Source organism: Mobula hypostoma, chromosome 14 (genome assembly GCF_963921235.1).
Source record: "Mobula hypostoma chromosome 14, sMobHyp1.1, whole genome shotgun sequence".
Lineage (NCBI taxonomy): Eukaryota > Metazoa > Chordata > Chondrichthyes > Myliobatiformes > Myliobatidae > Mobula > Mobula hypostoma.
The window spans coordinates 4,515,122-4,539,519 of record NC_086110.1 but is presented as its reverse complement, the minus strand read 5'-3'; the positions used below and the strand labels follow the sequence as shown (position 1 = coordinate 4,539,519).

Below are 24,398 nucleotides of genomic sequence, written 5' to 3'. Positions count from 1 at the left end.
CAGAATTGGGACAGCACTGATACATTTGTGCACCAAGAAGAGTTGATCATGAGGCATACTCCTCCACCTCTGCTTTTGAGAGACTCTATAGATCTATCCTGACCGAGTATAGTAAACCCGTCGATTTGAATCGCTGCATCCGGTACGGAAGGGGTTAACCAGGATTCCGTGAAACAAAGGACTTATGTGGTCCTAATGTCCCTCTGATTCAGCACCCTGGCTCTGAGATCATTCATTTTATTCACCAGAGACTGCACACTTGCCAGCAAGATAGTCGGTATAGGGAGTTTAAAACCCCGTTTTAAAACCTTTTCACATAAGATGGAAAATAATTTTGTTTTTTCACTGAAAATATGCAAATTACTGTTCATGTAAAACAATGACTACCCTTATGGATAAAGGTTCCAAGGCAGTGAAAGTAAGGCATTAAGTGCAATTAACTTCCAACAGATTAATTTCTTCAACGTACATTCCAGTACACACAAAAACAAGATTTCAATGAAGCATTCAAAAACTTTAAAAATGTAACAGAAGGATTTGCATTTTAGAACAGGAGTAACAGCATTAAGCATAATAGCTTTCTGCTTTGAAAGTAAATTTTATAAGTGCTGCAAAAGTAATCATGCTCAAAAATAATATAACAAAGCAACATCTAATACAAAGCTTCATTAGTACACAATACTAACATTAATAAAAGAGACAAATATGGGCTCTTTGGTAATCCAGGTTTATGAAACCTTTATCCTGAAATCTGGCTGCCATCTGGTGGTAACATGAATCTGCAAGTGAGAAGGGAATTGGAAGATTCACAGGTCCAGAAAGGAGAACGATAGCTTTATCCATCGTGAACTCAAGTATTCAAGTCAAAATGATTTCAAATGACTGCTGGATATTAAAGATATTAAGATTTCCATTATGTTGCACTGTACTAGGAACACAAAACTAGATGTAGACTGTTCACTCACTTGAGCCTGTTAGTTTGTGGCTGGTCAGAATTTCATTTGCCCAGGTTTACTCCAAGTCTCTAAACTAATAATTCCATTGCTTTCAGACTTTAAAATTTCAATTGATTCTGCAATGTTGAGAACCTCCGGGGTCACAAACTGCATTTTTGCAATTAACATTATCACATCAATTCCTTTCTCAGAATATCCTATGAATGATCTGGATAACTGGTGCACCAAGCTGTTAAGGCTGTTTTAAAGGAACATTAAAAATACATAGCAAATGCCCTTATCATTCTTTCAATCTCTGAGTTCATGTTTCTATGCAAATAGGGGAGCTATACTAAAGGAGTTAGAGAAAATTTAACCTGCATTCTCACAGTTTAACAACAGCTACATCGTATTGTAATATTTTTTCTAATTAAAACTACTGGATTAAGGACTGTATCGCCAAAGCTTTTTAGAACATTGATGATTAGGGACACATTTTCACCATTTTAACTTCCATAGACATAATCCTGCCATGCTGTTAAGAATGACTTAAAGAATCAACATAATTGGCACTTGACAGGAAAAAAAATCTGCCATCTTGAGTGTTGCATACTCAAGATGGAAGATTCTGAGCCATAATTAATCACTGGAACTAAAACAAAATCTTCAGCACAGAAAACACAAGCTGATCACAGTACTGTGCAACAGTCTCAGGCACCCTAGATTTTTTATATAAATGTTGTTTTAGATGTTAATTTTTTTGTCTTCTGCATTCTTGTGTCAGTACAAAAGAACAAATTTTAAATTTCCAAACATTAATTTTCCAAAAAAATTAATATTAAGAGAAAGGTTTCTATTTTGTTAAAGAAAGTAACACACTAGGTAATAGACCACTTGTCAAATTAAAATTAATTACTTTGTAGGTATGTCGCCCAGTGCATGATTAAACTAAGATAACAAACAGGATGTTAATGATCAATGACGAGTCAAATGAATAAAATTAACTAAAACAGAAATGGGCATAGAAGGAATCAAACAAGAGAGAGGAGTTTCAAGATGTGCTGCCTGAGCTCTTCTGAAGAAGCACAAAAGAATGGGAAAGTCTGAGAACCAGAAACGCAGTGATCAGCTTCCGAAACTGGGTGCAACAGACGAGAGATACATCAAAGTGACATCCCTCCTAAATCAGAAGTAGTCCAGCACTGAACTCCTAGAAACCACTGGAACCCAAGTATACCCCTCTACAATCCAGAGAAGTCTTGTCAGAAGGGTCTTCATGGAAGAGTTTCTGTCAAAAAACCATTCCTCTGAAATGGAAAGAAAATCAACAGACTCACAAAAACACAAGGGGTGGGGGTACTGAACAATGGCAGCAAAGGCTCTGGACTAACGAGTCAAAATTTGAAATTTTTGGCTCAAACAAAAGGCAGTTTGTGCTAGAGAGCACTACATGGATGAGTATTTGCATCCAAAGCAAAACATGGCAGAGGATTATGGCTGTATTTATGCAAAGAGTTGGTGATCTGGTCATAGTCAATGGAATCCTCAATGCTGAAAAGTACAAGCAGATTCTCATCCATTACTCAATACCATCCGGGAGGCGTCTGATTGGACACAACTTCATTCTGCAGCAGGACAATGATCACAAACACATGGCCGAGGTGATAAAGAATTATCTTCAGGGAAAAGAAGAACAAGCAGTTCTGCAACAGATGCTATGGCCTCCACAGAGCCCTGATCTCAACATTATCAAGGCTGTCTGGGACTGCCTAGAGAAAGCAAAGGTCTACAGAAGAACTGTGGAAAGTTCTCGCTCGGAACAACCTACCAGCCGATCTTCTTATAAAACTGCACATCAGTGTATCTACGAGAATAGTTGCAGATTTAAAGGCAAAGGATGATTTCACTAAATATTAATTGATTTACTATCTTTACTGTTTACTGCTCTTTATCGTAAATTTTTTGATGTTTAGAAACTTGTTGTTTCATTACTTTGACAGCATCATTAATCACTTTAAAGAATTTTTTTAATATGCCTAAGACTTTTGAACAATACTGAATTTGCAAATTTTTAAAAACCTTAAAGGCCATTAGTAAAATATGAGTGTTGCATCGTCACATAAAGTAGGAAGGTTCTATCTTTAATATTAAGGCTTCTGAGCTTGTCCAACTCTCGGAGTTGGAGGCTGAGTAAAGAGAATAACTAAAATACAACTTGTGTGGGGGCAAACAAAGTTCATAGGATTCTTAATAGTTGTCATTAACATTATATGCTTTGTCATTAACATTATATGCTGTGTCATATGACGTAGGCGATCATGGTCTTTGACCATGATTGTCGGGAAATTTTTCTACAGAAGTGGTTTGCCATTATCTTCTTCAGAGCAGTGACCTCAGCCATTATCAATACTCTTCAGAGGAAATACTCATCATTCCCACAATCCTGATTGAGAATTTGTAGAACCTGGGCCTCTGTTCCTCCCTCTGCAATTAGATCCTCGGCTTCCTAACTGGAAGACCACAACCTGTGCGGATTGATGATAACATATCAACACTGACGCACCTCAGGGGTATGTGCTTAGCTCACTGCTCTACTCTCTATATACACATGACTGTGTGGCTAGGCATAGCTCAAATACCATCTATAAATTTGCTGACGGTACAACCATTGTTGGTAGAATCTCAGGTGGTGACGAGAGGGCGTACAGGAGTGAGATGTGCCAACTAGTGGAGTGGTGTCACAGCAACAACCTGGCACTCAACGTCAGTAAGACGAAAGAGCTGATTGTGGACTTCAGGAAGGGTAAGACAAAGGAACATATGCCAAACCTCATATAGGGATCAGAAGCGGAGAGAGTGAGCAGTTTCAAGTTACTGGGTGTCAAGATCTCTGAGGACCTAACCTGGTCCCAACATATTGATGTAGTTATAAAGAAGGCAAGACAGCAGCTATAATTCATTGAAGAGATTTGGCATGTCAACAAATACACTCAAAAACTTCTACAGCTGTACTGTGGAGGGCCTTCTGACGGGATGCTTCACTGTCTGGTATGGAGGAGCTACTGCACAGGACCGAAAGAAGCTGCAGAAGGTTGTAAATCGAGTCAGCTCCGTCTTCAGGGAGCGGTGTCTCAGAAAGGCAGCGTCCATTATTAAGGACCTCCAGCATCCAGGGCATGCCCTTTTCTCACTGTTACCATCAGAAAGGAGGTACAGAGGCCTGAAGGCACACACTCAAGTGATTCAGGAACAGCTTCTTCCCCTCTGCCATCCGATTCCTAAATGGACATTGAACCCATGAACACTACCTCACTTTTTTTTAAATATACAGTATTTCTGTTTTTGCATTTTTTTTAACCTAGTCAATATACATATACTGTAATTGATTGACTTAATTATAATTTTTTTTTAAATTTTACTTAATTTTTTCCCCTCTGCTAGATTACGTATTGCATTGAACTGCTCATGGTAAGTTAACAAATTTCACGTCACATGTCGGAGATAACAAAACCTGATTCTGAGAGATGTCTGCCTGGCATCAGTGGTCACATAACCAGGATTTGAGATATGCACCACCTGTTCCCATGATTTCATGTGATCCCAATCAGAGGCCTAAATAGGTGCTACACCTTGCCCAAGAGTGACCTGCAGGCTAGCAGAGGGAAGGAGCACCTTATACCTCCTTCGGTGGAGGTGCATCTCCACACCACCACCTTTAAAAACAAGACAGGGACAATACAAAATCTGCATTGAGAAAATAAACTGTAGAGACCCTCAATTTCAATCATGAAAGACTATTGACTGAAAAAATTAACAGCTTCCCTCTCTTTCTCAGTACCCGAAACTTTGTCGATTCACTCACGTTCTCAACCCCCTCCACACATACTGCTCAACCTGAATTCCTCCAACAGATTGTTTGTTGCTGAGAATATCAGGTGACAACTAGACTGGGATCAGCAATGAGGAAACTCGTGATTGAAAGGCTTTACTTGCAAAACTACAAACCAAGCCAAAACTTAACCTTAAATTAGTAAGATAAATAGAACTGCCATTCTACTTTGCAAATGAACAGTCTCAAATTCCATGTGGCAAATAAAATTCAATGACAGGACTTAAATTCTAAATATACACTATAACGTTCAAAAGAATATTGATGATTAAAATGTTTCAGATGCAGGCAAAAATGGAAACTTCAAATTGACATATCATAGAACAAGCAACTTATTTACCTGTAACAAGTACCTACCTTCTGATAGTGCAATGGATTGTCAATGGCGTAGCACAGCGTCGAGATGAAATTAGGCTTGGTAATCAGCGACGCACACTCCTGAATCAGAAACTGAGTCTATAACAAGAGATTTTTGGAAAAGTGATTAGAATACTCCAAGATAGCATAGTCATATCCAAATGATAAACACTCAAGCACTTCAGACAAACAATAAAATCTATCATTTAAATTATTTGGATAAGACTCACTGAACCCCGCTGCACAATATAAATTCAGCAAACCTTGGTTCTGCACTGTTGACTTACAATTCCTCAAAACCTAACTCAGCTCTTCTTGAAATTTTAATTAAAGAATGCAATAGTATCGAGCACCTTCTTGACAAAAGGCAAAGCAACTTATCAGCTCTGTGGCCACTGTTCATGAAAAGGGAATTCCTTTACTATCTTTGGTCTTGAATTGTGATTAATACTATTACATAACAGTAAATTGTAATTCAACTCTGAAATTTATAGTATGCACTAAGCATCCCTGTGGAAAATGGTAGCAAAGATATTTCAAGTTCACATATTAAATTTTGCTTGTGTAAAGGCCTCACATGATCTATCACATTTATTTTTGAGAAAGGAAGAAACTACTGCACCCCTAACCCCTATTGCCATCAATGGACCTGGGATTGATAGGGTAAAAAGCTTTAAGTTCCTCGGCATCCAAATCACTGAGGACCTCATGTGGTCTGTACACACCAGCTATGTGGTGAAAAACGCACAACAGCACCTCTTTCACCTCAGACGGTTGAGGAAATTTGGTATGGACCCCAAATTCTAAGAATTTTCTACAGGGGCATAATTGAGAGCATCCTGACTGGCTGCATCACTGCCTGGTAAGGGAACTGTACCTCCCTTAATCGTAGGACTCTGCAGAGAGTGGTGCGGACAACCCAGTGCATCTGTAGTTGTGAACTTCCCACGATTCAGGACATTTACAAAGACAGGTGTGAAAAAAGGGCCCGCAGGATCATTGGAGACCCAAGCCACCCCAACCACAATCTATTCCAGCTGCTACCATCTGGGAAGCGGTACCGCAGCATAAAAGCCAGGACCAACAGGCTCCGGGACAGCTTCTTCCACCAAGTCATCAGACTGATTAATTCACACTGATTTGAGTGTACTCTATATTATATTGACTGTTCTATTTATTATAAATTACTATGATTGCACATTGCACATTTAGACGGAGACGTAACAAAGATTTTTACTCATGTATGTGAAGGATGTAAGAAATAAAGTCAATTCAAATCAATACACTTTTAAGAGGCCGCTGCACAATTTTATCTAAAGTAATTTGAAGGACAGGTTGCAAGAAATTGATTAATATCCCGAACTGAAATTGTTCAGAGCTAAATTAATTAAATTCAAATTATTACACGATCCAGCTTGGCAGATAGAAAAAATATCCTCTGATGGGTGAATTAAAGCAGCATTAATATTGTAATTAGCATGAGATAAAGGCACATTAGTTTTATTGAAATTAAGTTTATAATTACATTAACAGTTTCCAAATTTGGTAAGTCTTTAATAAAATCATACACCTTGTCAACTAAAAAGCAGTGGATCTTTGTCCAAGGCCAGGCCATTTAAAATAGTTTCATAAATATAGGTGACACTGGCTCTTCATTAAACATATATTTCTGCTGCATCTATCTGGTGGCTTTACAAAGTAATCTACCACGCCACGTCCACCACATCTTCCTTTGTTACCACAGGTTGTTAGTAATAGATAGAAAATACTTAGAAGCTTCTATGAAAACAGCTTTAAATTTTACTGTGACCTTACGCCATGTTAAAGTTGCTTTATGAATTAAGTTGTTTATATGAGCAAGAGGTTTTAAGCAGGAACACATCCTGAAGAAATTTGGCACACCTTTCATTCTTCTGGATCCCTTGTTAAAAACATAAAGTTAACCTGTCAAAGGGTATGCAGTTCATGTCTGCCAGAAAAGGGCACCATTTTCCAAACGAAGGCAAACACCACAACGTGAACCCTTCATGGTATAATCTACAAGTTATCACTACAGTCACATCATATTTCAGCTTTATCTCACTTTATAAAACTTTATACTCGAATAAAATTAGCCTATTTATTCAGATCTTACTTAAAGAAACATATGCAAATATTTTCTCTTTCCAATATTTATATATATATATATATATATATATATATATATATATATATAAATAAATAAGAGTACAGGAAAAAAATGTCAATACATTAAACTAAATCGCATATAAAGACTCCTTACCCTATATTCGTACAAGTCAATTAGTTCATAACAGTGAAAAATAATAATTTTATTATATATAAAAAAATCTATCCCACTACCAAGACCGAAGCTGATTAGTAGAAAAAAGAAAAAAGATTGTTAGTCATCATCTGTGCTTTAACAGCAAATCCAATGTTTTGAAAATAATTCAAACATTGTGGGGACTTTTTCCTGAAAGTCTTGATTAGATTCAAAGATTGAAACATCGCATCTTCTCTAAATTTAAACATGACATCACATCATGCAACCACTGGGCGTGAATAGGAGGGACCACATCTTTCCATTTAAGCAAAAGCATCCTTCTGGCCATAAGAAACATAAAAGCCAGATGTGCAAATCAGATGGCTCCAAAATAATATCCTTTCCTCCAACAATACCAAATAAAGCAGTCAAAGGATTAGACTTGAAATTTACTTTAAAAAGTATTGAAAAGGTTTGAAATACTTCTTTCCAATACTTTCCAAGACTCGGACATGTCCAAGACATATGAATGAGTGAAGCTTCTCCATTATTACATTTATCACAATACGGAGATATATCTAAATAAAAACAAGACAACTTATTCTTAGTCATATGGGCCCTATGGAACACTTTAAATTGAAGGCGAGAGTGACGGGCACATAACAATGAAGTGTTGACCAATTAAAAATTTGATTCCAAGTTTCCTCAGAATTTGAAGTCTGTAAATCTTGTTCCCAAAGACTTTCAATTTTATCTAAAGGAACACCTCATTCAAGGATATAACAGAAGATATAACAGCATATTATAAATATTAGATATATATCCATTATAAAAATATTTCAGATTAAAGATTACATATAGTAGATTCCTATCAGGACTTTTAGGAAATGTACTTATTTGAGACCGTAAAAAAATCACTTAGATATCAAAAAAAAATGCCTTTTGGGTAAACTATATTTAGTGACCATTGTTCAAACGAAAAATGACTTTCCTCTACAAATAAGTTCTGAAAGCATTTAATACCTAATCTATCCCATTCTTTAAAAGCCACATCAATCACAGAGCGTTTAAAAAAATAATTAGAAAATATGGGACTCTAAAGAGAAAATCTCAATAAGCTAAAATATTTTCAGAATTGTATCCAAATCCTCATAGTGTGTTTAACTACCAGATTATCAGTTAACTTACTCAAAGACTAAGGAAGTGAGGATCCAAGAAGAGAAATAATAGAGAATTTATTAACAGAATTAGCTTCTAAAAAAAACCCTCATCGGGCAATTCTCACGATTTATATAATATAACCAAAATGTAAGATTTCTTATATTAACTGCCCAATAATAAAATCTAAAGGTTGGTAAGGCTAATCCTCTATTCTTTTTAACTTTCTGAAGATGAATTTTATTTAATCTAGAACGCTTATTCTTCCATATATGAGAAGATATAATAGAGTCAAGAGAATCAAAAAAGGATTTAGGAATGAAAACCGGCAATGCCTGAAAAAGATAGATAAATTTAGGTAATATATTCATTTTGATAGAGTTAATTCAACCAATTAACGATAACGAAAGAAGCAACCAATTTGATAGTATTCTTTTTACATGATTCAATAGAGTAAGAAAATTTCCTTTAAATAGACACATAAATTTTAGTGATTGTTACACCTAAATAGGTAAATTGGTTTCTTAAAAGGAAAGTTAGAATTTATTGGTATCAAATTGTTCAAAGGGAAAAATTCATTTTTATGTTGGTTTAATTTATAACCTGAAAACTGGCTAAAACAGGAAAGTAAAGAAAGCACATGTGGTAATGAAGTCTCAACATTAGAAATAAATAGCAGCAAATCATCAGCATACGAGACTTTATGAATAGTGCCTCTCCTTAAAATACCGGTGATATCATTAGATTCTCGAAAAGCAATGGCTACAGGTTCTAAGGCCAGATCAAAAAGCAAAGGGCTCAACGGGCAGCCTTGTCTAGTGCCACGTTGAAGCTTAAATGGTTTGGAGTTATGAAAATTAGCGATAACCCCAGCAGAAGGGACTAAATAAAGTAATTTAACACATTGGATGAAAAGAGGTCCAAAATTAAATTTTTCTAAAGTTTTAAATAAATAATTCCATTCGACTCTGTTGAAAGCTTTCTCAGCATCTAGGGATACCACATATTCTGATACTATGTCAGAAGGAGAATAAATAACATTTAATAACTGACAAATATTAAAGTGACAATATCGATTTTTGATAAATCTGGTTTGGTTATCAGAAATGACAGATGGTAAAATATTTTCAATCCTATGGGCCAAAACTTTAGATAAGATCTTAGCATCAACATTAAGTAAAGAAACTGGTCTATAAGAAGAGTATTCAGTTGGATCCTTATTCTTTTTAAGAATGAGCAAAATGATAGCCTCATAAAAAGATTGAGGAAGTCCTCCCGACTTAAGTGAATCTGAAAAAAACTGAACATAAATGGAGGTGTAAGCAGTAAGGAAAAGGTCCTGTAAAATTCTCCAGAAAATCCGTATGGACCCGGAGCTTTCCTCGCACGTAATGAGCGCACAGCCTCGACAATTTCCTCAAACGTAATGAGCGCACAGCCTCGACAATTTCCTCAAACGTAATGAGCGCACAGCCTCGACAATTTCCTCACACGTAATGAGCGCACAGCCTCGACAATTTCCTCAAACGTAATGAGCGCACAGCCTCGACAATTTCCTCACACGTAATGAGTGCACAGCCTCGACAATTTCCTCAAACGTAATGAGCGCACAGCCTCGACAATTTCCTCAAACGTAATGAGCGCACAGCCTCGACAATTTCCTCAAACGTAATGAGCGCACAGCCTCGACAATTTCCTCAAAAGAAATAGGCTGTTCCAACAACTTTCTGTTGTCGGCAGAAATTGTAGGAATATTTAGTTCATCTAAAAAATTGTTCATTACAGTATCATTCTTAGAAGATTCAGAACTATAAAGTTTAAGAGTAAAATTCTCTGAAGGTATCATTTATTTCTAAATAATCAGCTGTCCTATCACCATTAGCTTTGCATACATCTTTAATCTGTTGCTTAGCTCTAAAGGTTTTAATTTGATCAGCCAATAGTTTACCTGTTTCATCTCCATGAATATAAAATTGACTTTTATCTTTTAGGAGTTGGATTTCAATCGGATAAGTTAAAAGAAGATCATATTTAGTTTTAATTTCAACACGTCTTTTATATAAAGCAGGTTCTGGAGCCAAGGCATACTCTTGGTCTAACTGTTTCAGCTGATTAGCTAAATCATTCTCTCTTTATTAGCTTTCCTCTTAATACTTGCAGTATAAGAAATAATTTGTCCCCTAATATACGCCTTAAAGGCATCCCATCTGATAAGACTAGAAGTCTCCTCTAATGTATTCTCTTCAAAAAAGGTAATTTGTCTCTCCATAAACTTTAAAAAATCTTTATCAGATAAAGTTGGATTAAATCGCCAAAATCTATTTGTCTGAAGACGACCAGGAAGGAGCATGATCTGATACAGCAATCTCTTTATATTCACAGGATCGAACTAATGTAATCATTTGGCTATCAATAAAAAAAAATCAATCCTGGAATATGTATGATGAACATGAGGAAAAAAAACAAATATTCCTTATCTACTGGATGAAAAAAAAACGCCAGGCATCAACAATGCTGCATTTCATTAAAAAAGATTTAATAAACCCAGTTGATTTATTTGGTATCATTGGTTTAAAAGACGAACAATCTAAAACTGGATCTAAGCAACAATTAAAGTCTCCACCCATCACCAATGAGTACTGACTTAGATCTGGCAAGAGTGAAAAAAAACACTCGAAGAAACCTGGGTCATCTATATTCAGAGCATATATATTGGCAAATACCATTAATTTGTTATTTAGTTTCCCTGACACTATAACAAAATGTCCATTAGTATCAGAAATTACTTCATGTTGAACAAAGGGAACTTTATTATCTATGAGGATCAAAACCCCTTTTGCTTTGGCCTGAAATGAAGAATGAAGAATGAAAATGAGATCCTCTCCATCGATTAAAAAAAAGCGTGAATTGTCACACTTACATACATGTGTTTCTTGAAGAAAAACAATAGTTACCTTAAGTTTTTTTAATATAGACAAAAACTTATTTCTTTTCACTGGGTGATTTAGTCCTTTTACGTTAAAACTAAGTAAATTAATACTTTGATCCATTTTAAGGCTCTTTATAAGAAAGATTAAAGTAGCAATCAGAAAATATATATCAAACCCAAATAATAAACCCTGAGATACATTGACTAGCAAATCAACTTCAAGAAAAAAGAGACTCCTCATCCCTCCTCCCCCTCCCAAAGAGAGAAACTCGGTCATAGAGCAACCGATATCTACTTCCCCTAAACACATTCCCTTAGAAAGTCTGTTGGAACCGCTCCAAGAATTCAAGGTTATTTACTATTCCAACCAAGACTAAATAAAATACAGTGAGAAACAAGCTTAGACGGGTTTATCAAACAGAAGTAACAAATTATTCATACTAAAAAATATTAAAGACATTTTTAATATGTAGTATTTCTGTTTTTGCAAGATTTTTAGTCTATTCTATATATATACACACACACACACTATATACACACACACATACAGTCCGTCATTTTTTTAAAGTCTAAAAATTATTGCGCCTGTTCCTTCGTATAAAGCCATTTAAATGATCCGTCTTCCAATGTAATCCATAGTCGAGCCAGAGAATGAACAGAGGGTTTTAAATTTTGACTGTATAACTCCGTCATAACTTTTTTGAACTTAGCACATTCTGCCACAACTTCTGATGAAAAATCTTGAACAATACGCATCTTTTGATCTTGGTAGTCAATCATAGCTTTTCCCATGCGCAGCTCAAATCAGACGATCCTTTATTTGAAATTCATGGAAACATATAATGACTGATCTTGGTTTAGATTTTGAAGCCGATCCATAGATAGGTGACCTGTGAGCACGTTCAATCAAAGGCAGAGATTTTATAATATCAGGGAATAGTTCCATCAAAAGATTTGCAAAGAATTCTTTAGGATTATCTCCTTCTGTTTGTTCTTTAAGTCCCAAGATTCGTAAGTTGTTCCTCCTACTTCTGTTTTCCAAATCAATAATCTTCTGTCTCATCATTTCATTGGTCTTAAATTGTTTTTCATATAGCTTTGCATATCATCCATTCTCCCGTCCGTAAAGTAATAACATCTTCATGTTCCTTTATCTACTTATCATGTTCGGTTAGAATTGCTTGAATATCTTCTAGTTTCGTACCTATTTGTTTAATTTCAGTGATTTCTTTTCTAAACTGTTGAAACTCCTCAGTAAGCTTTTGAATTGAACTCGTAATAGCTTCCAAAGCTGCTTTAGTGGTCATATTAAAATAATATCCTGCCTAACAATAGTATTTCAAAAGGTTGGAAAGAAAAGTACAAACCCCATTTCCAAAAAGTTGGGATATTTTCCAAAATACAATAAAAACAAAAATCTGTGATGTGTTAATTCACGTGAACCTTTATTTAACTGACAAGAGTACAAAGAAAAGATTTTCAATAGTTTTACTGACCAACTTAATTATATTTTGTAAATATACACAAATTTAGAATTTGATGGCTGCAACACACTCAACAAAAGTTGGGACAGAGTTAAAATAAGATTGAGAAGTGCACAGAATATTCAAGTAACACCAGTTTGGAAGACTCCACATTAAACAGGCTAATTTGTAGCAGGTGTGGTATCATGACTGGGTATAAAAGTAGCGTCCATCAAAGGCTCAGTCTTTGCAAGCAAGGATGGGTCATAGCTCACCCCTTTGTGCCAAGATTCGTGAGAGAATTGTTAGTTGGTTCAAAAGGAACATTTCTCAACGCAAACAACAGGAATTCTGCAGATGCTGGAAATTCAAGCAACACACATCAAAGTTGCTGGTGAACGCAGCAGGCCAAGATGCTGCTTGGCCTGCTGCGTTCACCAACAACTTTGATGTGTATTTCTCAATGCAAGATTGCAGAGAATTTAGGTCTTTCAACATCTACAGTACATAATATTGTGAAAAGATTCAGAGTATTCAGAGACATCTGTGCGTAAAGGGCAAGGTCGGAAACCACTGTTGAATGTGCGTGATCTTCAAGCCTGCAAGCGGCACTGCCTAAGAAACTGTCATGCTACTGAGACAATTATAACCACCCGGGCTCGGGAGTACTTCGGAAAACCATTGTCACTCAACACAGTCTGTCGCTGCATCCAGAAATGCAACTTGAAACTGTATTACACGAGGAGGAAGCCATACATCAACTCTATGCAGAAACGCCGGCCAGTTCTCTGGGCCCGAGCTCATCTCAGATGGACCGAAAGACTGTGGAACCGTGTGCTATGGTCAGATGAGTCCATATTTCAGCTAGTTTTCAGAAAAAAAGGGCGTCAAGTTCTCCGTGCCAAAGATGAAAGCGACCATCCAGATTGTTATCAGCGAAAGGTGCAAAAGCCAGCATCTGTGATGGTATGGGGGTGCATCAGTGCTCACAGCATGGGCGAGTTGCATGTATGTGAAGGTACCATTGACTCTGAGGCATATATTAGGATTTTAGAGAGACATACGTTGCCATCAAGGCGCCGTCTCTTCCCGGGACAGAGTGCATGTGCTTGACTGGCCTGCTGACAGTCCAGATCTACCTCCTATTGAAAATGTATGGCGCATCATGAAGAGGAGAATCAGACAACGGAGACCACGGACTGTTGAGCAGCTGAAATCTTATATCAAGCAAGAATGGACAAAATTTCCAATTGCAAATCTACTACAATTAGTATCGTCAGTTCCAAAATGATTAAAAAGTGTTATTAAAAGGAAAAGTGATGTAACACAATGGTAAACATGCCTCTGTCCCAACTTTTGTTGAGTGTGTTGCAGCCATCAAATTCTAAATTTGTGTATGTTTACAAAATACAATTAAGTTGGTCAGTAAAACTATTGAAAATCTTTTCTTTGTACTTTTGTCAGTTAAATAAAGGTTCACGTGAATTAACATATCACAGATTTTTGTTTTTATTGCATTTTGGAAAATATCCCAACTTTTCTGGAAACGGGGTTTGTAAATAAATTAGGAGCAGCAGTAGAGAGCTGTTACTCCATCAGCGGCCAGCAGGCAGTCTCAATATTTTCTATTACAAAGTTGCCAGTAGCAGTACAGACCTTGGCTACAACGTATAATCAAAAAAAATATTATGTCCCTTATAAGCAATAGAATTTCCCAAAGACTAAAGTGTTGCTATACAATGTAAAATCCTCCTACTACCTACTACGGGATAGTGCAGTTAACAAGCTGTTTCTACATTTTCCCTGCTGTCAGATCTAAGCTTCAATTACACTGTGGGAATTATTTCCTGAAAACCCTCAAAAATGCAGGATTTGAATAGATTAAATCCAAGTTTCCACGGATCAACACAATAAGTGACACATTCAAGCAACACACATCAAAGTTGCTGGTGAATGCAGCAGGCCAGGCAGCATCTATAGGAAGAGGTACCGTCGACGTTTCAGGCCGAGACCCTTCGTCAGGACTAACTGAAGGAAGAGAGAGTACGGGATTTGAAAGTTGGAGGGGGAGGGGGAGATCCAAAATGATAGGAGAAGACAGGAGGGGGAGGGATGGAGCCAAGAGCTGGACAGGTGATAGGCAAAAGGGATACGAGAGGATCATGGGACAGGAGGTCCAGGAAGAAAGACGGGGGGGTGGGGGGGAGACCCAGAGGATGGGCAAGGGGTATATTCAGAGGGACAGAGGGAGAAAAAGGAGAGTGAGAGAAAGAATGTGTGTATAAAAATAAGTAACAGATGGGGTACGAGGGGGAGGTGGGGCATTAGCGGAAGTTAGAGAAGTCGATGTTCATGCCATCAGGTTGGAGGCTACCCAGATGGTGTTGTTCCTCCAACCTGAGTGTGAATCCCTTACTCACTCTTCCTTCAGTTAGTCCTGACGAAGGGTCTCGGCCTGAAACGTCGACTGTACCTCTTCCTATAAATGCTGCCTGGCCTGCTGCGTTCACCAGCAACTTTGATGTGTGTTGCTTGAATTTCCAGCATCTGCAGAATTCCTGTTGTTTGCGTTTTTAAGTGACACATTCATTTGCTTTTGAAAATAATAAAGCTTTCTGAATTTTAAAACTCTGATCCCAGAATCTATTGAAGTAGTAAAGAAAATGCTTGCATTATGCTTCCAAGATGACTTGTGCAATATCTCAGATTTAGATATTTCATTTACTTAGCTGGTTTCACATATTTAGGACACACCAAAAAGCTTTACAATCAAATGTAACCTTTTTGTACTCTATTAGCATGGACAAAGGATTGGTTTATGTACTAGGAAGAGCCAGAATAAACAAGACATCTTTAGGGTGGTAACCTTTAAGGGAATTAATCTGCAAGGAAAAAGTTAAATCCAATTCCTCCTTGGTATATGCTAAAATAAAATGGAAGACTGCAAGACAAAGTACTGTTAGCTTAGAGAGGTATTGTTTTGGAAAGTACAAGAGAACTAGTCCACAGAAATGTTTTAATAAAGTTAAGGGAGTACAGTCTACAGCAATAACAGTGGAAAATAGTGAAAATCATGTTTTTTGGGGAAAGCAAGATCATTGTACAGTTGCAGTTAACAAATGCATGGAAAGGTACCAGTATAAGGTGTTTTGAAGCGTATAAAAACAGTACTAACTTTGTGCAGCAGGGAGGAGTTTTCTCTTAGGTTGGATCACAGCTGGTGCTGAGATAGAGAACAGTACATAGACAGTCAAAGTTTGTAGAGACAGAAAGAAGAGGCTATGTGTGAGATTGTCAGATCTGTGCAGCCACCCCTCTCCCCTGCCCCCAAGATCATCTTGCTTAGAAAATGATAAGTGTTATTTTCATTTTTGTACTGCTACTACTGTAGACATTTGTCTTTTTCCTTCTGTATTGTATTTATGCTAGTTCTAATTAAATTTTTCTTGTGGCCTTGAACACTGTGTCATCTCCTTTGTTTGCAAGTACATATGCGAATACCCTGAGCTGAACCAGGAAAGAACACAGAGCAAAGTTTAAAATAACTTTTGCTTACAATTGGCGCTGCAAGCATAATGGGTTCAGCAAACAAGACAAATCCGAGGATGAGATAAGAGTAACTAGTACATGGAAGACCGAGGAAAAGGGGCCATTTCAGATAAATAATGTGCAGAAGAGTTAAGAATGTCTTGCTGTATGTTAGCTCACTTGTGGGATACAGATACTGACATGACTTATCTGACCATGGAGGAGGTTAATAACTTGCTCCTTCTCTCTACACAAAACAGTACTAATAATCAGATGTGGAATAACAATGATGATCCCGCAGATTTGTTCTCACGGCTCTAATGTGTGTTAATGAGGACTGATCCCTCTGCAGTAGACTGGGGACAGCTGGGTACACCTTGGCACACTGTAGACAAAGAAATTGCGATGCTTCGAGCTATAGTTACACATACAGGCATTCACTGCAGATTGCAGTGGGATAGTCTGCATGAGATATTGAATCTCATGTGAACAAGATGGCTCACTATCTGCCCTCATACTTAAAGGGAAATCTAGTACACCTTTTGAGGATGCAAATGAAACACCCCATGGGTGAGGCACTAGAAAGGATTGAGGTATTAAGGCAGGTTGACGAGGGGCATCAGAAGTCACTGGTGCAAGTGGAGAGTTTAGGAGGAAACAAAAGCACAGGAAACAACAGTTTGACTTGCTATTGGGGTGGGACCACCGATGGAACCCCAATACTGACAGCTGTGATACCTGAAAATATGATTAGAATGAATGTGCTGCAGGGACAGACCATGCCAACAAAATTGGGGAAGTTCACATATGGCATTTTAAAAGCAACTGTTTCAGTGGGGCTGGTGGGAGACTCTTACAAGCATGTATACTCTTGCCTGATATACAGAGAGTCCACTTTATCAATGACATCACATGAAGAGGATCCACCAAGGAGGTAGATGAAGCCCTGGACATACTAGTAAGCAACAAGGGACCAAAGATGGGTAGTGAATCCACAGAAAATACAGGGAGGCACTGAGCCAGACAGTCTAGCACTGCATAACCAGTAGGTCTCAGGACATCCCAAAGTACAGATTAAGATAACTGAAATGGTCACCCGCCCCCCCCCCACCCAATAAGCAAGAGACCTAAAGGTTTGTGGGGCTTTTGGACTACTGGAGGTGGCACATATCACACCCAACTGTCCTTTTACAACCCTTATATAAAGTAACTAGGAAGAAAGCAACTTTTGAATGGGGTCCAGAGCAGCAGGTGTTCAAGGCTGGTAAGGCAGCAATGCCCTCTGGCTCCTCATTTATCCAGATTACCCTTTGAGCTACAGGTATCCATCCTTACATCAGAACACTGGTGCATGGAGTTTATGGCAAAGGCAGAATAGGGTGAAAATTCCCCTTGGGTTCTGGTCCCAAATCCTGCCTGATGCAGCTGAAAGATATACATCCTTTGAAAGACAGCTGCTAGCCTGCTACTGTTGGTGAAGACCGAGATATCTACAGAGGCAAGTGAGGTAACCATGAGACCTGGCCATCCCATTAAGACGTAGGTATTTCAGGAGAGCTCCACTAACAGGGTGGGGAGGGGGCCGCAAGCCTCTATCGTAAAATGGAAGTGGTACATTGCAGAATGGGCAAATAAGGGCTCAGAGGGAGTCAGCAAATTATACACAAAGTGTAGCCGACATGTTCGGAGATAGAACCAGAACTCTCCACACCAGTGCCTCCCTCTCCTGTTACTTGGCTATCTAATACGAACAGTTGTCTGAAGCACACAAATGCCACACCTGGTTTACAGACAACTTCAGTTGCTGGAAAGCCACCATACTGAACCTAATCGCAGGTACAGTACTGCAGCAGCAGGGAGAGGGTGTTTTCAGCCAGCTAGCTGAACTGGTAACAGTCTCCTTACCACTTCAGCATGAAGCAGTCAGCTGGACCTATACACAGACTCATGGCAGTTGCCAATTGAACGACTGAGTAGATGACAGAATGGCAACAACGAAGCTGGCAGATAGAGAAGGCCTTTGTTGGGACAGGTACTTTGGAGAAAAAATCTGGGAAGCATACTAACGAGTGAAGATCAGTGTTTTCAATGCAGACACTCTCGATCCACCGCCTTTAATAATAAAGTAGACTAGATAATCCAGAAATTTCAGGTGAACACCCCTGAATTCTGTATGATGGGAGAATGGACACATAAAAAGGCTGGTCATTTGGGAGTGGATGATACGACTGAATGGGCTAAACAACAAGGTAGACGTGATGAAAGAAGTTCAAAAACAAAATTTTGAGAGTATAAAGCTTGTATATGCCTGTCAGAATAAGAGGTACAGATAACAAGTGCAGGGAACCTTGGTTTTTATAGAGATATTGAGGCCCTGGTTAAGAGAAAAAAGATGCATATTAGGTAGGGACAAATGAGGTGCTTATGGAATACAAGAAATCAGGAAGGCTAATAAATAGAATGCAAGTTGCTCTAGCTGACAAGGTGAAGGAGAATCCCAAGGGATTCTACAAGTATGTTAACAGCTGAAGGATTGCTATGGACAAAATTGGCCCTCTAGAAGACCAGAATGGTAATCCATGCGTGGAACCAAAATAGATGGGGGAAGATGTTAAATGCATTCTTTGGATATGTATGTCCTTGGGAGATGGATGCAGAATCTGTAGAAGTGAGGCAAAGTGGGATCAACTCCATGGACCCCGTACAAATTAGAGGAGGTGGCACCAAAGGATGTCATTTGGAAGAGGCAATTGTATTGTCTGATGTTCTTCCTGAACTCGTTTGCAGTAGGTTCATCATTGCTGTACAAGTTGAGGAGTTCATTAGGTAGAGGCTGCAAATTGCCTATCCTGACTGTTCCCTTCATACAGCAGAAATGTGCGGTTTTTCTAGTGAATAGGAAGGCACAACAGTGAGGGCATACTCTCGTCATCGAACCAACATCAGCAGAAATGTGATGGCATGCAAGTCGTGCATTTTGCCTTGCTTTCTCTGTCGAGGTATTGTCGTCTTCAGCAACTCTCTCAATAATTACTCTGTGCCGCATATTCTCGAGTTGATCTTTCCTTTTCTCCTGTCTCTTCCTCTCTGCCTGTTTTTGTCATTCTGGAGACGCACAGCCCTTTCATCCTTCGTCTCTTCATCTCTTCTACCATTTGTTCTTTCTCTCTGATCCTGGAGTTGTGCAGCCCTGGCCTGATCAGATTCTTGTTCTCTCCTCCGTCTGTGCCTATTGTCATTTTGGAGATGTGCATGCCTCTCCTCCTCTGTCTTGTCTTCTCTCATAGAAACATAGAAAATAGGTGCAGGAGTAGGCCATTCGGCCCTTCGAGCCTGCACCACCATTTATTATGATCATGGCTGATCATCCAACTCAGAACCCCGCCCCAGCCTTCCCTCCATACCCCCTGACCCCCGTAGCCACAAGGGCCATATCTAACTCCCTCTTAAATATAGCCAATGAACTGGCCTCAACTATTTCCGGTGGCAGAGAATTCCACAGATTCACCACTCTCTGTGTGAAGAAGTTTTTCCTAATCTCGGTCCTAAAAGGCTTCCCCTTTATCCTCAAACTGTGGCCCTTCGTTCTGGACTTCCCTAACATCGGGAACAATCTTCCTGCATCTAGCCTGTCCAATCCCTTTAGGATTTTATACATTTCAATCTTTTTTGTCCTGACTCTTTGATCCTGGAGTCATGCGGCCCTGGCCTCATCCGACTGTTGCTCTCTCCCTCTCCTTGCCACTTCCCGACGACATTTGGCGTCATCTCTTGACCATAATATCCCCCTTCTCTTTCCACGCGGCATAATTAGGCTATCCATATATTTTTACCCTAATACTTGATAGAAGATAGGAAGCAGCAAGACCAAAGCCTCCAAGCTGCTCAGACTGGCCGTGCGCATGCGTCAGGCTGTGGCGTTGCGGTCTCCGTGGAAGGTGGAGCCAGCTCTGTGAGTGTCGTGAGGCACTGCTGAGGCTGGTCGTGCACATAGTCATATTTTATTGATCCGGAGGGAAATTGGGTTTCATTACAGTTGCACCAACCAAGAATAGAGTATCAATATAGCAATATAAAACCATAAATAATTAAATAATATGTAAATTATGCCAGATGGAAATAAGTCCAGGACCAGCCTATTGGCTCAGGGTGTCTGACCCTCCAAGGGAGGAGTTGTAAAGTTTGATGGCCACAGGCAGGAATGACTTCCTATGACGCTCTGTGCTGCATCTCGGTGGAATGAGTCTCTGGCTGAATGTACTCCTGTGCCCACCCAGTACATTATGTAGTGGACGGGAGACATTGTCCAAGATAGCATGCAACTTGGACAGCATCCTCTTTTCAGACACCACCGTCAGAGAGTCCAGTTCCATCCCCACAACATCACTGGCCTTACAAATGAGTTTGTTGATTCTGTTGGTGTCTGCTACCCTGTATCGGGCTGTGGCGTCCCGATTTCCATGATGGCCCATCGGGTCTCAGGTGAAAGGCAACCTGTTGATTTTTGGTGAATGAGCAATTTTATACGAATATATAACCCTGAACTTTGCCTGCATTCCGTAAGTTAGCTCATTTTAATTCAATTTAGCCAAAAAAAGTGCCGCTGTAATGCACTGTTTGCGCGAATTCGAGGTCACAGAGAGCACGAGAGTTTTAGTAGTATATAGACTAAGACGAGCTAGTAACTATTACAAAGATGTAGATGTAGCTGTGAGTGACCAAAGGGTTTGTAATTAGAAATAAGCTTTGAAAGGGGCAAGATGAGTAAGGAGTAAAGCACTCACAAATTATCGGATGAAGCTAGACGAAGGGGAATCTTGATTTTGCCAACTAAGCAAAATCAGTTTGGGTGGAATTTTGAAATAGCAAGAGCACAACCCCAAACAGGAGTAGTTGCAATACAAGGAATAGTGTATGTCAATAAATCAGAGGTACATGTACAATAATTCTGGGAGACTATAATCAATATAAAACTGGATAAGTCAAATTAGCAGCAATGACAGTGAATTCATGGTTTGCATATGGGATGCTCTTCTGGATTAGTATTGAGGAACCAAATAAGGATCAGTTTATTTTAGAACCAGTATTACATAATAATGGCTTACTAAATATTCAGGTAATTTAGCAGTCCTTCAAAATGCACAGCAATCTGCAACTATTGCATAATTCATATAACAGGAAAGACAATCCAATCATGGTTAACAAAAACAACAGGAATTCTGCAGGTGCTGGAAATTCAAGCAACACACATCAAAGTTGCTGGTGAATGCAGCAGGCCAGGCAGCATCTCTAGGAAGAGGTACAGTCGACTAACAGTTAGTCCTGACGAAGGGTCTCGGCCTGAAACGTCGACTGTACTCTTCCTATAGATGCTGCCTGGTCTGCTGCATTCACCAGCAACTTTGATGGTTAACAAAAGATTACATTAGATCAAAGAAAAGATTTTTATTGTCAAAAAGAGGAGCTCATTGCGGATGCAGAACATTTCAGATTTCAGCGATCATGTGAAAATTAAAATGCAGAAGTAATCAATGAGAAACAAAAACAGATTCTGAAAGCTCAGATATCTGAAAAGGAAAAATGAGTAAAAGTTAATGTACCTTACAGACATAGGTTAAATTATATTGGGGAATAAGAAAATAACAGAGACATTAATAATGTATTCTGTCCATGTTCCCAGAAGACACAGAAAATGACCTGCATTGTTCAAAATAGGTCTAGAGTGACCTGAAAGAAGCATGCATTGGTAACAAATAATTATGCTGGAGAAAATAATGGAACTAATTGTCAATTCCTGGGATCAGAGGAACCACACTGCAAGATTTTGAAAGTACTGGACATAATCATAGTGGATGTGCTATCTCCAAAATTCTATTGATTCTAATTATTTTTCAGACTGAAAGCTAACAAAATATGACCCCACTACTTCAGAAGAGAGAAAAAACTGAGAACTACAAAAAAATTGTTTGACATTAATAAATTTCAATCATTTTTCATACTAAAGATAGCACTTACAAATTGGGCTTGGACAAAGTCAAGCATGTTTGCAAAAGCTGTTGCATCTTTGAGGTGGTGACAGAATAGTTGAGAAAGAACCAGTGAATGTGACATCTGGACTTTCAGAATAAAAGATCTTAACGATCCAAAAGCTTATTAAACAAATGGTACTACATAAGCTTGGGAGTAACACACTGCCGTGGACCAAGGGTTGGTTATGGAAAAAAAAAGGTGATCTTTGGGTTAAATGACTAACCAATAGGATGTCACAAGAATCAGTCCTGTAGCCCCAGCTCTTCACAAGCTGGATGGCTTTATAAAATTTAGGGGAACGGAGAGAGACTTTGGGGGATCTGGGTGTACAATGTGAATGCTTTTTTGTTTGTAAATGTTGAGGAGCATTAGTACTGAGCAGAACCCATGTGTCATTGCACTGAAATCAGTAACTCCAGAGGTACAAATAGCAGTAAGTAAAGCAATCTCTGTCTTGGTTGCAAGGGAATTTACACACAAGCTTAAAGACATTACTATCACATAAGAAACTCAATCCATACCTGGAATGATATAGACAAGTCGTAAAGTAGTACAGCACAGGAACAGAAACTTCAGCCAAACTTATCCATACTGATCAAGGTGCCTACCTAAACCTTTCCTATCCATCTTGTCCCGCCTCAAGAAAGGATACATTTCCAAAGCACAGGAATCCTCAAGATTCAAGAAATGGGGTTAATTTCCAGTGGGGGAAAGGTTACAGAGAGCTCATCTTAAACTTTCATGGAAGTTCAGTATTATTGATCTACAAAATACTTACAAGGGCTGACAGGGTAGATGTGAAGACAATGTACTCCTCTAGCAAAGGGTTTAGAACCAGCATTCAGACTCAAAATAACAACTTGGCCATTCAAGAAAGAAATGAGAAAGAACTTCTTTACCCAAGAAGACGGTCTTTGGACATCTATACACAAGGGGACTGTGCAAAGCAGGACACTGAGTATGTTTAAGACAAAACCAAAATTGCTCATTAAGGGAATTGGGAGATATGGGATAAGGATAAGAAAGTTGATGTTTGGCTAAAAGACCAGACCCAATATCCCACAGAATTTCAGAACAGATACAAGGGGCCAAACAACTCACACCAGCTATCTTGCAATAACATTCTCACCCTTCTTTAAAATATACCCACTAGGAAATTTTTTAAAAACTGAATTTGAATACCTGATGGAAATCTTTGCCGCTGCTTTTACCATCGCCACTGAAATCCACATGCGAGAATAGACAGCGTAATAAATGTCTGTCTGCCTCGGGGCCGTGTCTGTTCACAATCTGCAATTGAAAAGACCACATTAACTTAAGTATTCTGTTCTAAATTTATATTTAATGTATTTTTCACAGATGATTTTACATACTTATAATGACTTCAACTCAGAGACTATATGCACCGGAACTGATGATATATTTCTAAACAGGCCAGGCTTTGTATCTCTACAACATTAATACGACTCAAAATCCACAGGTTTGAGTAAGAATAGGCTTCTTTTTAATGGTACAAGTACAAATAAAATTACTTGCAAAGGAAAGCAGACACAATGTATTACCACTTTGTCCAAATCCTAACATTAAGATAGGCTTAAAAATTAAAGACTGAAAAACAAGACAAAGACAGAGGAGCATCAGGACCAGTGATGTTGTGGGGATGGAACTGGACTCTCTGAAGTTGGTGTCTGAAAAGAGGATGCTGTCTAAGTTGCATGCCATCTTGGACAATGTCTCCCATCCACTACATAATGTACTGGTTGGGCACAGGAGTACATTCAGCCAGAGACTCATTCCACCGAGATGCACACAGAGCATCATAGGAGGTCATTCCTGCCTGTGGCCA

The 24,398-nt window shown here is 38.6% G+C and overlaps 1 protein-coding gene across 7 annotated transcripts in view; it reads right to left on the bottom strand.

The window, feature by feature from the left end:
* The window catches only part of cnot1 (CCR4-NOT transcription complex, subunit 1), a 238,370-nt gene that overhangs the window by 194,052 nt on the left and 19,920 nt on the right, over positions 1-24,398 (bottom strand). For all 7 annotated transcript variants that reach the window (XM_063066591.1, XM_063066590.1, XM_063066593.1 and 4 more), the window contains 2 exons: positions 23,735-23,842; positions 5,182-5,280 (listed from right to left, as the gene is read on the bottom strand). In XM_063066591.1, the coding sequence (XP_062922661.1) occupies positions 5,182-5,280; positions 23,735-23,842 (207 nt within the window). The remainder of the gene's footprint in view (positions 1-5,181; positions 5,281-23,734; positions 23,843-24,398) is intronic.